Source organism: Chelonoidis abingdonii, chromosome 4 (assembly GCF_003597395.2).
Source record: "Chelonoidis abingdonii isolate Lonesome George chromosome 4, CheloAbing_2.0, whole genome shotgun sequence".
NCBI lineage: Eukaryota > Metazoa > Chordata > Testudines > Testudinidae > Chelonoidis > Chelonoidis abingdonii.
In genome coordinates this window covers 147880815-147895033 of record NC_133772.1, presented here as the reverse complement: position 1 = coordinate 147895033, position 14219 = coordinate 147880815, and the positions used below count along the sequence as shown (strand labels likewise).

Here is a 14219-nt window from a genome sequence, read left to right as displayed (position 1 = left end):
CTGTTTTTCCTGGGACTCGGTTGCCAGATACCTACTGTATTTGATGATGTTAAACCCAACTATTTCCCACATAAAACATGCAGACTGTATCCAATCTGCCCCAAACACACCATTTCTAGAAATCACAATAAGATTTCGTGCACTTATAGACTTTAAGGTCAGAATGGACCTTTATGATCATCTAGTCTGACCTCCTGCACAACGCAGGCCACAGAATCTCACCCACCCACTCCTGTAACAAACCCCTAACCTATGTCTGAGTTATTGAAGTCCTCAAATCATGGTTTAAAGACCTCAAGGTGCAGAGAATCCTCCAGCAAGTCACCCGTGGCCCACGCTGCAGAGGAAGGCGAAAAACCTCCAGGGCCTCTGCCAATCTGCCCTGGAGGAAATTCCTTCCTGACCCCAAATATGGCGATCAGTTAAACCCTGAGCATGTGGGCAAGACTCACCAGCCAGCACCTAGGAAATAATTCCCTGTAGTAACTCAGATCCCATCCCATCACAGACCAGACTGGAAATGGCAAACAGCATGGTGTTTGTGACAGCCCCTGGGTCATAGAGGCATGAGGACAGCACATCTGCCTATGTAACTGGGGAGGATGTTCTGGGGTGTCATGAATATAGTAACAGTTTGCAGGTACTGTATAATAACATCGAAGGACTAGAATTTCAGAATGATAAATCACACACTGAGCTGTATTTGCATGCAAAATGCCTCAGTACAGTATAAAAGAAGTCAACCAGAGATGGATGCACTTATGTGTGATGATAATAAATGTGACTGTCCTTTCAAATTGTGTCCTTCCTGTTTTAAAACAGAATATTTTGGGCCTGATTCTCATTTAATACAGCTCTTTGCCAGGGCCGGCTCTACAGTTTTTGCCGCCCCAAGCAGCGCGCTGAATTGCCACCACAGGTGGCAGGGGCAGTCAGTGTGCCCTTAGGGCAGCAGGCGTGTTTCCGCAGCGGCGGCAATTCGGCGGCAGCTTCTATGTTTAGCTGAAGCCGTCGCGCACAGCTAAACATAGAAGCTGCCGCCGAATTGCCGCCACCGCGGAAACGTGCCTGCTGCCCCAGCGGCACAGAGACTGCCCCTCCTCCCCGCCCGCGGCAGCAATTCGGTGCGCTGCTTAGGGGCAAAACAATAGGGACTGTCGTCCCTTGCAGATTGCTGCCGCAAGCACCAGCTTGGAATGCTGGTGCCTGGAGCCGGCCCTGCCCTTTGCTATCTCTCTGGTCATGTAAAGGTGCCTTTGGAAAATTGAGTTATCTACACTCACTCTTAAGGCCCCACCTACTCTGTCAAAGTGGTGTAAAGGGGCCTGACTGTAAATGAGATGAGGGCCCTTTATTTTTGAGAGAGACATAAAGATAATTGTTCAGGCTTCTGCATTATCACTTGAGCCCCTGTGCCTGTGCACACTGAACACACACACTTCCAAAGCCAGACAAAGTGCAGAACAGGACTGAATTTATACATCAAATATGAAGCACAAGAGAAGGAGGCTCTTTGATCAGGTATCCAGTGGTTCGAATCATTTCCAAAGATATTTACTCATCTGAAACAAGGATCACTTCAAAAGGATTTTCGCAGCAGCCCAGCCATGAGCTTGGCAGTAATTATGCATCTTCCCACAACTGTTCCAGGGGGCAGGCAGTGAGAAGTGCATTCCATAAATGAGCAAATGGGAAGGACTGATTCCCTTCCTGCCGCCTCTGGATACCAAAAACCAGATACATTCAGGTTTGAGATACCTACTGTCTTGTGTCAGCTATAATTCCCTGAGGAGGTTCAGGAGAGGCAGGAAGCTACTGTGCTAATCAGAGCCAGCTAACAGAACCAGAACAGTTGGGTGGATGTTGATTTGTTGCACTGGATGCCTTTGCTTGATGCAGTTTTGGCATAATGCTTAATAAAACAAGCCAGTGAGAATGTAAGCACACTCCTACTTCCTAGGGCTCTGGGTTGGTTTTGTGAATGGACAGACCCATTCTGATTTTTATTGGTTACATGGCTTGAACCTACATGTACCAAGCCTTTAGAACATCAGAATGGCTATACTGGGTCAGACCAAAGGTCCGTCTAGCCCAGTATCCTGTCTTCGAGCAGTGGTCAATGCCAGGTGCTTCAAAGGAAATGAACAGAATGAACAGAACAAGTGATCCATCCCCTGTTGCCCATTCCCAGCTTTGGCAAACAGAGGCTAGGGACACCATCCCTGCCCATATCCATTGATGGACCTATCCTCCATGAGACTTTGCTGTGACTTGAAAATTTTTGTTATTTTTCATTCTAAGCAGAGGTAGCATAGTGATAGTGTAGTGGATAGGTACTGGGCTGGGAGTCAGGAGACCTGGGCTCTATTTCCAGCTGCTGTGTGACCTTGGACAAGTTACTTCATCTAGATGTGCCTCCATTTCTCCTTCCCCTCCTTTGTCTTGCCTATTTAATCCAAGTTTTTTGGGGAAAATACTGTCTTGTACTATGTGTTTGTACAGGGCCTAACACAATGGGACCTGACCATGGTAGGGGCCTCTAAGAACCACTGTAATACAAATAAGAAAAAGAGTAATTTTTACTTTACCTCTGGGTTCAGAAGTGGGTCTGCTAAAACAGTATGAGAGATGTTCTCATCTCTCCAGCATGACTGGAAGCAACAGCACAGGGAATCTCACAAGCGAGTCTGTTATCATATGATTTCCAGCCACTTTTGCAAACCTAAAAGTTCATATAAAGGCTCTGAATGGGTTTCGCTTTGCCCCTCACTGATTTGTATGTGGATTGGAATCTGAGCGGTCATGGAAGATTTTACAGAGAAGTAGATCAAGGGGAATCCACTAATCCCAAATTAGAGTGTTTTGGGGATGCATACTTCCCTTGAATTGTGCTGGCAGAGATGAACAAAAGCAGGTAGAATAGGAGGGGGCGTTCATAGGAGGTAAACAGCCCCTCCACTGCATTTTGTCCCCACCCAGGATATACCACATAGCTGGAGCTTTGTGGTACAGAAGAGGCATGTTTAGGGCACAGCCATCTGTGAATCCAGATTATCAGCTCCAGTAAACTACATTAACTCCCCTTCTGCATCTTCTGGCAGGGTTGATGGAAAACAGACATAGGATGGGAGAGCCAGTGACACGTTAGGAGATCAGAGAGCTCCATACAGGAGCTGGCTCCCTGTGCCTGAAGTCCAAGAGGGTGGTGGCTGGTTTATTTGTGGAGCTGAGGGTCCTATAGGCTTCCCAGGCTGCAAAATCCCCCACGCACACTTACATGAGGTCAGAAAGGCCATCCCATTCGGGGGGGAAATGTGGAGGAAACTCCTCAAAGTGAATCTTACAGAATTTCCAGTGATCTCCATCCCCTCTCATGGGTCTGTCCAGGAGAGGGAATGACTGGGCCTTTTAGTAACTCTTCTTCAAGGAATTCCAGCCTTCTGAAAGGTTCTTCCAGTCAGATTCAAGAAGGTTTCTCAAAGCTCCTCCTGCTCATTTTAATTTTCTCATTGCCGAGGATACAATAGACTTAAAATTCTATCAACAGTGACCAGATGCCTGGTGTGGCTGCTGCGGTATTTACTGAATGTAGTGCTCTTTCATCATCGAGAAACGCATCTGGACAACTCAACCAATGACCCTGATGTTCCTTTCTGCTGCCATTTCAACTCTCCCAGCAAATTGAAGTGGCTGGTTTTTTCCAATCAAATTGAATTGGATTTCTCTTACTCATAATAAATCATATGTTTGTGGGGGTGGGGTAGAATTTTGATTTGGTTTCTTCCATATTTTAAAAAATTAGGTCCTGAAGTTTAAAAGCAAAAGAAAATACTCCATCCCTCATATGAGAAAAGACTTCCCAGCTGCTTGAAAATGCATTCTCACTTGAGCATTTTTTCTAAATCTGAAAGGTACAAGCCATATCCCTCTCACCCCAGTACTGAACCGGTTAGATGATCCATAGCTTTTCTTATTACTTTCCTCCAGATCAGAACCCCTAGCTGAAGTTTGATGCTGCTCTACAGAGGTTTCTTCCTCTCATAGCAGAGATGGGAGAGTCCTCCAATGGGTTTCACACACACAAGGTGATGTCACTTGTATGAATTCATATGTTCAATTTTCTTTGGGTTGCTGCTTCCTTCTTAATGATCTGTGACATTCAAACCCCTCCTCATTCTCCTCAGCCATCTCCGATTTCTGAGAGACTGCAAGAAGCTCGTTGCAGGTTTCTGGCTTCGCTTCAGCAGGCTGAGGTTTAGGAAAAAGGCACCGTTAAAAACTGACTCTAATCCAAAGCCCAGGCACCTGGCAAATACCAACCTTATAAAGAGCTTTTGTTCTTGAAAAAGAAACCCCCTAAAACACTGTGCAGTGTCAGTAGTGCTGCAGATGATGCACTTTAACCTTCTTTTATTATCATGGTAACCAAGGATGTATCTGAAATATAAGTGGCCAAGGACATAAATATACCTAGGCTCCCTCCCTAAAAGAGGAGTCAGGATCCCTGCATGCTCTTCCAGTGTAACGAAGGTGGAAGGTCTGGTCAGCAAAGTAGGCTCAACAATAAAGCTGAGGACCGGTGTTGTGTGATTGCTAGTAATAGGTGTCTCTCCTGTCTCCCTGCTGGATGTGAATAAAGGACTAACCAGGTTCATTTATTTTGCTCTGCAGTTTATGACCAAGAACCCCAACATGCGCCTGGGCAGCCTGGCTCAGGGTGGAGAGAACACTATCCTGAGGCACCCCTACTTTAAAGGGCTGGACTGGGACCTGCTGAACCAGCGCCAGATGGAACCACCCTTCAGACCTCGAATTGTGAGTGATAGGGAGCGAGCAAGAGAATCTCCTTTTGTTGAATTCTTTCATTAGCTGTATAACTACTGGGGAAAAGGATACAGTAGAAGGGTGGCTTTGTGATTAAGGCACTGGACTGGGATTTAGGAGAAGTGGGCTCCATTCACAGTTGTGCCACAGACTCCTTCTGTGATGCTGGTCAAGTCACTTAATCTGCCTGGGACAGAAAGATACTTAAGCATCTAAAGACATATTTTCAGAAGTGTCTAAGCAGATTAGACACCTAACTCCTCTCTGTGCTTTAATTCCCATATACAAAATGTGGGGTAATAATTCTTCCCTTCCCCCAGCTTAATCCTGCCTTGTCTATTGAGACAGTGACCTGTCCAAGGCAGGGGCTGTCTCTCACTGGGTATTTGTACAGTGCCCAGCCCAGTGACACAGTGATCCATGCTGAGGCCTGTGGGTGCTGCTGTAATGCCATTGAATAATTACAGTGACAGGGAGCACAGAGTGCTGGTCCTTCTGTCCCCTGATACCGTACTGCCCCAAGGATGCTCCTTGTGATGCTTTCACACTCATTCTCAACGGAGATTCTCTTCAGTTCGCTTCCTATGGCACCACTGCCTTTTAAATTCCCTTCTGGGGCCTGATCCTCAGGGCTGCTGAGCTCCTTTATCTCACATTGCAGTCAGTGGGCCCCCTCCTGTTCAAATCCCAGTGAGTTCAGTGCATGCAGAATCAAACGCAGTGGTCCTTGAAGGTGCTCAGTACTTTTCAGGATCAGGCTTTTTATGTTCTGCCTTTTCCTTCACCTGAATCCAAATCTTCCTGGGACCAGGATCTTCCCCAGTCTTAATGTTGGGACCCTGGCCCAGCCTTCCCTGGTATTTAAGGTGACCAGATGGCCCAATTTGATAGGGACAGTCCCAATATTTGGGGCTTTTTTTAATTACTCCCCACCCCCATCCTGAATTTTCACACTTGCTATCTGCTCACCCTACTGGTACTTGGCTTTTGCTTCGGCTAATGAGGAGTTCGGACTTCAGAACCAAACTTTCTATTACCATCCAGAGACCTGTGTGTCTGCTGAGCTTGAACATCTCTTGGGTTGTGCAAGGTTTGTGAGACTTGTCAAGGAAACCATCAAGGTGGGATTTTCCAAGGTTCTCAGTCCCCCCAGAAGTCAATGGTGAACTGCCCTTTTGAGTCACAGGTGGGAGCAGAGCTGAGCCAATGCTGAGTATGTTTGAAAATCCCACTCTAAACATGCACGTGTTCTTGCACAGTGTAAAGTGACCATTCCGCAGGGTCTAGTGGATTCCCTTGCTAGAGTGGACCTGGAAAAATAAACTCTCGTGGTAATAAAACTTCTCCTTGCTCTTCTGGGGCAGGAAAAATCAGCGTTGTGTCAAAATGTACCATAAGCCAACTTTGGGGTCTCTATTGAAAACAATCACACTTTGTACTGGGTGGGTAGGAATCCGGCACCTGGAGACAGGGTGTTTGTTCTTCCTGTGGCATTACTAATTACTTATTGTACAAGTATAATGGCTTTTGAACAAAGGAGAATATCCCCCAACTAGGCCGTTTCAGACACTGCACAGATAAGGAAAGACTGTGTAGATTCAGCTAATTGGAAACGGTGTGTATAATTACTGTGAATGACTGAGTCTGTACAATGTGACGCTTAAACAAAGTAAGGGATTACTGCTCCATGGGGTCTGCCATTCAGCGACAGTGCAGCCAAAACTCCAGCTGATGTCAATTAAATCAGTGAGTGGTTTGCCTGCAAAAGGCCTATGGGGGCTTACAAAGGACAGGCTAAGCAGGGCTACTCAGCATCTTACAGGATGCAGCCCAAAGTCAGTTACAGAACAGCTGAGCACTCCATGGAGGCAGTCATTCATCTCGCTCAAGACGAGAATAAGTTACAAACAAAGAGAATAGAAAAGTGATGGTGCAAGTTTTTGACCTTTCCTCTTTTTGTCTTTTTTGTTTGGCAGAAATGCAGCGAAGATGTTAGTAATTTTGATCCTGATTTTACAAAAGAAGAACCAGTTCTAACCCCCATCGAAGAGGGGATTCTTGCAATGATTAACCAAGAAGAATTTAGAAACTTTTCATACACTGATCCAGAATTACAGCCATAGCCACATGGAAGGTGGTGATAGAACCTGATGGAAGAAGTGAAAATTGGGTTTACCAGGAATTTCATTCTCAAGGAATACACTGAAACGGCCTTATATTATGCAACAGAACCAACAACAAAGTTACCTTAATGTGAAATAAAAAAGAAAAAATCTGTAGGATTTGTGCAACTCTGATATCAAATATTTATAGGGCTGGAATAAACATGATATCATAAATAGTCAATGCAGACTATTAATGCTGAGATACTTGGTTCAGCACAGATCTGACTAGTTGCAATTTGCAATGAGTTTGGGGAGTTGGTGTGAGCATGAAATGAGCAGAGGTTTGCAGCTCTGAGCCAAACAGACATTTTACAATACTGACCTTTGCAAGACTGAGCTTTGAGGGATCCAGCACTGCCTCTCCTTTGGAAACATGGGAAAGAACCAGCAGCCACTGGGCTCATTGAGCAAGATGGTCCATGTGGTGCTACCTGTTTCTGGAGTATTTATTTCTATCCTAAGGACAAATGGCTCTTTGAACCTGTTTTGGGCTTCCATGTAAAATACTTTACTGTGCAGACTAGCAAAAAAATGTCACCCCCACCTGTTCTTCCAAACCGGAATGAAGCCACTTATATGTTTGGTATTTTAGTATGTGTGATATGAAAAGTTTTTGCATTTGCATTCTGTGAAATGCCTTTTTGCATCATGCACTCTCGATGCTCCTTTCTCTGCATACCAGCTGTTTTCAACTAAAATATTGTGTGTGAAACCTTGCCATTTACTTAGATTTTATTTAATTATGTTATACGGAGCCCCTTTTTGTGAGTTCACTGGCTCATTAAAACTTTGATGGAAAAGGGTAGCTCATATTATTTGTAGTGTTGTTGTGATGGGAGCTGCAAAGCTGGCAAGCTGTTTGAAAGCAGAATTATCAAATAAGCAGCAATGATATAAAAGGACAACACTCTCCCCCTTAGAAGGATAAACCTTCACTAAGATTCAAGGAGAGGTGACCTAGTTGGGTTTGGATTTAAGAGCTTGTTATTCAGAAGGGATGCCTTATCAATTGTAGCCTTAAGCATGTGAGCTATAGTCAAGTTGATACAATGCTGAAAGCAGCTTCTAGAAACCAGTCTCTCCAGTAGGAGATTCAGATGTGCTACTACACCTTCACTTCTGGAAAGCGGACACATCCGTTTCCAATGCTGACTTCTTCAGCCATTGCTAAGCTTCAGCCTGCATGTCAGGATTAGAACTTTTTTCTTGAGGATTTAACCACCTCCTAGGCAGATACCAATTAGTGGGAAGGGAGGTGAGTTTTAAACAGTTTGCGAAGCCGCTTTGTGTTACAAGTCACAAGTTTAATCTGGAAAAAGGGTGGTCTGGGAAGGAGAGTCCATGTTCTCACATCTGGTCTACACACTGACAATATGCCTGCAAAACTATATTGGTTAGTGGTGTGATTTATTTTATTTTATTTTTCTAGTGATAGAGCAGCACACAAGCAACCCCTAGTATGGATGCAGTTCTACCAGTATAAAAATGCTTGTACTGGTATAGTTTATTTCTCTTCCTGTACAGGAATAAATTATACTGTTGTAAGGACTTGTATACCAATATAACTTGCATCCATACTTGGGGGTTGTACTACTTTAATTGTGCTGGTCTAGTTAAAGTGGTACAAGTTGTCTATGTGGACAAGACGTTACAGTCATATCCAAAGCCTTTGGAAGTCAAGTGGTATCCTTTCTTTGACCTCTGTGGTCTTTGGATCAGGCCACACCCACCACAGCAGCATCTAAGCACTGGTGAAAACAGAGATTCTCTCTTTAACAAGCAATAAGCACGTGGTGGTGGGCACCAAATGAATAAAAATGATCATTATAAAAACCTTACTTTCAGCACTGGAAGGAGTGGTCCAGCGGGCAACTGATTACAAGTTCTCTGTGGGCAAGCCCCTTTGGCAGTTCGTCCCACTGGAGATCATTGTAGAGTAGCCTCCTGGGGAGACCTGTGCCATGAGGGTGATTTGTGACATGCCTCCTTCACCAGATGCCTGATATCATCCCTCTCACTTTTATTGGTAGTGCTGCTCCTCTGAACATCCATGCGCTTCATGGGATACCATTCTTGAATCCCTCAGGAGTTAGAGCTGCCAAATCACCCATAAACATTGAACCTTACTGTTGCATCACCATGCTGACCAGACTCCAACAATATTACAGTAGCTGGTTACATCACTGATTGCAAGATAATGTGGAAAACCCAACTTTTAAGACTTGTATTGATGTACCCGCTAGAAATCTATATTCTGAGTGAATCCAAGGAGCAGGCCATTGTGACATGGTTTCTGATTTACATTTCACAAAAATCTCTGCTAAAAGTTGAGAATAGGAGTAACTCTAATTGCAGTAACTCTAATTGCAGTTAACACTATGGTGAAGGGAGCCCACCAGGAAAAAATCTCCCCTTATACAGCCAGTTTCTGGTTGATCAATCACCAGGGGAAATGTTTTTGGACGGGTGAGTAGAATGTCAGGGGTGAAGTTCTGGCCCCATGGAAGTCGATGGCAATTTTGCCATTAATGTTAGTGGAGCCAGGATTCACCCCATAGGACCTTTTACATTATCCTCATCATTGTAAAAGCATGTATGTGCAGATCTCTTGCCTGGGCTGGAAATCCCATGGTAATTTTCAATTCTGCTGTGCTGTGTAAAATAATCATGCTGATTTTCACAATTCAGAATAACCATTCATCTCTGCTGGCTTCCTGGAACTAGAATGGCAAACAATAATTTACCTGCCACAGTCAGCAGATGCTGAATCAGCTGCAATTGGCCAGCTTCCCCAAATTCTGCCATTCTTTTAGAAGGAATTGATATTTCGCTTTCAGTCCTTCAAGACCAAGTTGGCTGCAGAATGAATACAAACTCATTAGGAAGTATCCATGCAATAATTTTGGTTTTTGCAAAAGCAGATCTAGCGTTTAGGCTGTTGTTGAATAAGCAGCTAAAGGTTGATTTTTCAAACAAAGCATCCATACGAAGAAGCTCCTGTGTGAGTTGCTCTGCCAATTATTTTGACAGCATGACCAGCTTGGGTGGATGTGATTAGACAGTTTTAGTATATTAATTTTAGACTTTGCATTGGGAGTGTATTAAACTAGCAGCCACTGGTTTCCAAAGATTAAAGTATAGAAAGCTTGTATTCTCTCCAGTATGAAAATTGGCTATGGAGCAAATTATTATTAGGCAACTTTGCCCTAAAAGGGTAAATGCAGGCTTTTTAATACTTGCATTAAAAAGAAAAGTGTCTTTGATGTCTCAGCTCTGAATTCTTGCTATAGACTATCCTTTCATTTTCAAAGAGATGCAGGAGATTTAACCATAAAATTCAATGGGCTAAATCTCATACAAGGCCTTTGAAAGTTTAGAGGAAGATGCAATTCAAAGAAGGCAGATGGCTCAAGATATATGACAAGTAGGCTGTCTAAGGAATCGTTTTTAATGCAACGGCCTGGCAGGCAAATGAAAAAACATTGTCACTAGCCTTGAAATATTTCTAGGAATTTAATTTTAAAATAAAATGTAGCAATTGTCTAAAGATGCTTTACGTAAGTTATAAAATCCCACATCATGATTTCACTCCTTTTCAAACTGCAGTGCAAGAAATGACTGCATACAGTTGAGGTTGCCTAAGCATTTCTTTCCTAATCTCCTCATTACCTTCCATACCTTTCAACTTCTAGGATGAAATTTTCCGTATTTTTTTTTCAAGCTTGAGAACAAGCAATTTTGAGAACAAGGGGATGGGTGAGGAGTAAAGTTCACTTTTCCCATTGCAAAAATACTGTTATCTCAAACTAAACAATTTGAATTGCAAAGCCCTTATGGAGTCAAAGTGCCTTTCACAGTATTGGCAATCCTTGCAATTGTATTGGGAGTCTCACAATATTGGTTGTTTTATTTAAAGCCCTTGCTCTTGGAGTCATGGGATTAGGTGAGAATCTCAGGTTTTGTTTTTTAAAAAAGTTTCTGGTCCTCATGGTTGCAAAGGAAAGCTGAAAAAATGTGACCCAGATATTCCCAAAAGGCTCAGAAACCAGAAGACCAAAAAAAAAAAAAAAGACTCAGAATGATTTTTTTTTAATTCTATGATTTTTGAGCCAACCTGGTCATTTTGGGGGGGCTGGCTCATGCTTTTTGAATATGTGGGTGGGAAATACTGCTTTTGTTTCCCTGGCAAAAATTCTATTGATTCAGCCGAGTTATACGAGCTTGACAATTATAGTGCAGGTGGCACTGAAGTTAAATAATATAGTGAACCCTGTCTCGTTCAGTGTAGGAGGACACAGGGACAGAATTAAGGGAGCTCAGAATTTTTGCAGGAAAGCAACTGCAAAGGAGCCTTTCTCTTGCAAGGCTCAAAAGCTGCAGCTGCCAAAGAGTGGAATGTGCCTGCAACGAGAAGATCTGTTTTGTACATTCTGCAGCTTACACCCTCTGCACTGTGAATGAGGCATGGGCTGCCTGCTGGTTGTTAATGTACCTAACAATAGATGAGGCAGAGGGTTTATCAGTGACGTCTTATGTTCTTGCTTGCCAGTCATGGCTTACTGGATGTTACACTTACAGTGTTGTCAACTCTCGGGATCTGCAAGTCTCATGATATTTCTTAGAGCCCCAGCTCCTGCAGTTTTGTAAATATGAGACTCTTAGCTTTCATTTTTAACAAAAACGTAGTTTTCTAACCTTTCTGATCGCATTAAAAATGGGACTCAAGGGCATCCTAAAGACTCTAAAGATAGGAGGAAAGTAAAAAGAAACCAAGATATATTGCCTAAAAATCATGGAATTTAACCAAAAAATCTTATTATTTGGCAGGGAGGGGGCTAATTCATGATCTTTAAACGCTTGTGGTTGGCAGTACTACAGTTACTAATTACATCCCATTGCTGCTTAATTGAGTGCCCGTGCCTTGGCATATAGTTTTCTACATGAAACGGCAGGCACCTCTTGCTGTTGGCATGTTCATACACGTTTTCATCATGGTGGCGCACAGACCTGGTTTTATTTTTTGCATTGTGTAACAGGGTGTGCTGGTCCTTTAAGCCCTGTTCCCAGTTCAGCCCAGAATGAGGGAACTGGGAGAGTTGTAATCTCCACAGCTGATTGGAATAAGAGCTGTCACATCAGGAGATGCTGGGAGGGTGCGCGAGGGGGTGGGGGAGTGGAATATAAGCAACCCATTCACTCAGAACAAGAAGAGAGCAGGAAATGACCCAGAGCTCTGGGCCTTGCTAGTTGGGGCCCTGGAAGAGGCTTGAACTGTGCCCAACAAAAGAGGTAGCCTTGAGAGAACAGAAGCAGGAAAATGTGGTCAGATCTGATGTTTTGGGCCACAAGGACTTAGGTGTGTAAGTTCCATTAAACGTCAATGGGAATGAGTCATGTAGGAGCTTTGGAAAAGTTCTACCCCAGGACTTGAGTTTGTGGAAGAGGGAGCTCCCCTTTGATTCTGGGGGATCGGCAGGGGGTCATTGCAGTTATAACCTAGAAAGGAGAGAAGACTGTGACCCTGATTAAGAGAAGATGAAGGCGAGGATGGAGATTTTCAAGCGGTTTAACCCTTCAGTTGGAGAGTTAATATACCCAACCAGAAAAGCCTTCCTCAATTGTGTGATGGTGGGGCATCTAGTAAGGTGTTCTTAAATGATTCCCAATTATCACTTGTTGTCAGCTGGCGTGTGCATTTTCTTTCCCTGAGCTGTCCCACCTCTGCACAGACCTTGATAGTACTACCAGAAAAAACACAGACTCGGTTTGGTGGAGAAGATGTTCACTCAGGTTTATTGTTGACAAATCACAGTCCTACTGCCCATAAGTGCTACAGGTACACTATGATTTCTCTTTTATACATTGATACAAACAAGTTACGTATTACACTCCTGACGTGGTTAGTCACCAACCCTACGCCTTATAGCTGTTGATTTGAACAAAACATCCCCCTCCATTTTCCTGTCCTCCTGCCCTTGTCTTACTTGGGGTTAGTGTGTTCCTGTACTATCTCCCAGGATTGTGTTTACATGAAGAGCCAGTACGTAGTAATTGGGAGAGCCTGTGTTTTAGCAACACTTGCCATACCTTTGCCAAGTTCATGTACCAGACAGTGAACTTGTAAGCAAATGTCTGCTTTATGACAGGGCCTGACTTTGGCTCATGGCATGGTCTGGCTTTGCTGACTGGGCTTCAGGTCTTGCACCAGGCCCCATGCTCTTTCTCTCTCCACTGAGTCATTCACATTTTCCACATTAAATTCTTCCGCCCAGCTGATTTGGCTCATAATTGTTTTCAGCTTTGTGAAATTGGCCCTATTAAAGCACCAAGTAAATCTATTATTAGTCTAGGCTTTGTTCGGCTTGCACATTATAGATGTGATCACTTGTACTTAACCTACCTTAACCTTTCAGCTCTGTGATCAGTTCCTCTTTATCTGCTAGGACATGGCTGGAAAACTTTTTGAGTTAGAAAACTGTCATCTACAACATTTAGAAATTCCAAGGATGTTTTAACAACAGGACCACTTGTGGCACCTTAGAGACTAACAAATGTATTTGAGCATAAGCTTTTGCGGGCTACAGCCCACTTCATCGGATGCATAGACTGGAACATACAGCAAGAAGATATTTATACATACACGGCTGCTACTCTGAAACCTGTCAAAGGGATGTTTTAGTACTGGCAGCATGAGACCTCCACTGTATGTCACTCAAGTTGAAATCCCCCATGATCACGCAGTATTTTTTCCTACACCTTGAAGGTGTGTAAGGAAGTAGCCATCCTTTTCCACGCTGTGATTTAGTGGTCTGTAGCAGACACCAACTAGAACCTTACCTTGAGCTTTATGTGTTTGGACATGGATCCATAAGTATTCAAGATCATCTTCTTCCATGTGATCAGTGACTTTGAAACAGGTGATCTGGTTTTTGACATAGTGCCACTCCCCCTCCCCTTTTCCCACTTGATCCTTCCTGAATAAGTTACAACCATTGATTTTAACATTCCAGTCGTGCAACTCATGCCACCAGGTTTCAGTACTATGAACTAGATCCAATTTATGCTCATAAATGAGTGATTCTTCTTGTTTATTATCCAGGTGCCTAGCATTAGTATATAGGCAATTCAGCCATGCCTTCTTTCCATGTCCTTTGGTTTCTTGATTTTGTTCTCAACATCTTGATTTTGTGCTAAGTGCTCATATCCTCCTGCTTTTCCCATTTTGCTACT

The 14219-nt window shown here is 43.5% G+C and overlaps 1 protein-coding gene across 1 annotated transcript in view; it reads left to right on the top strand.

Annotated features, from left to right (window-relative positions):
- Positions 1-7783, top strand: part of PRKCH (protein kinase C eta) — a 159150-nt gene extending 151367 nt beyond the window's left edge. Inside the window, exons 13-14 of the mRNA XM_032789194.2 lie at positions 4672-4815; positions 6801-7783. Coding sequence (XP_032645085.1) covers positions 4672-4815; positions 6801-6947 — 291 coding nt within the window. The 3' untranslated portion in view covers positions 6948-7783. The remainder of the gene's footprint in view (positions 1-4671; positions 4816-6800) is intronic.
- Positions 7784-14219: the final 6436 nt, after the last annotated feature.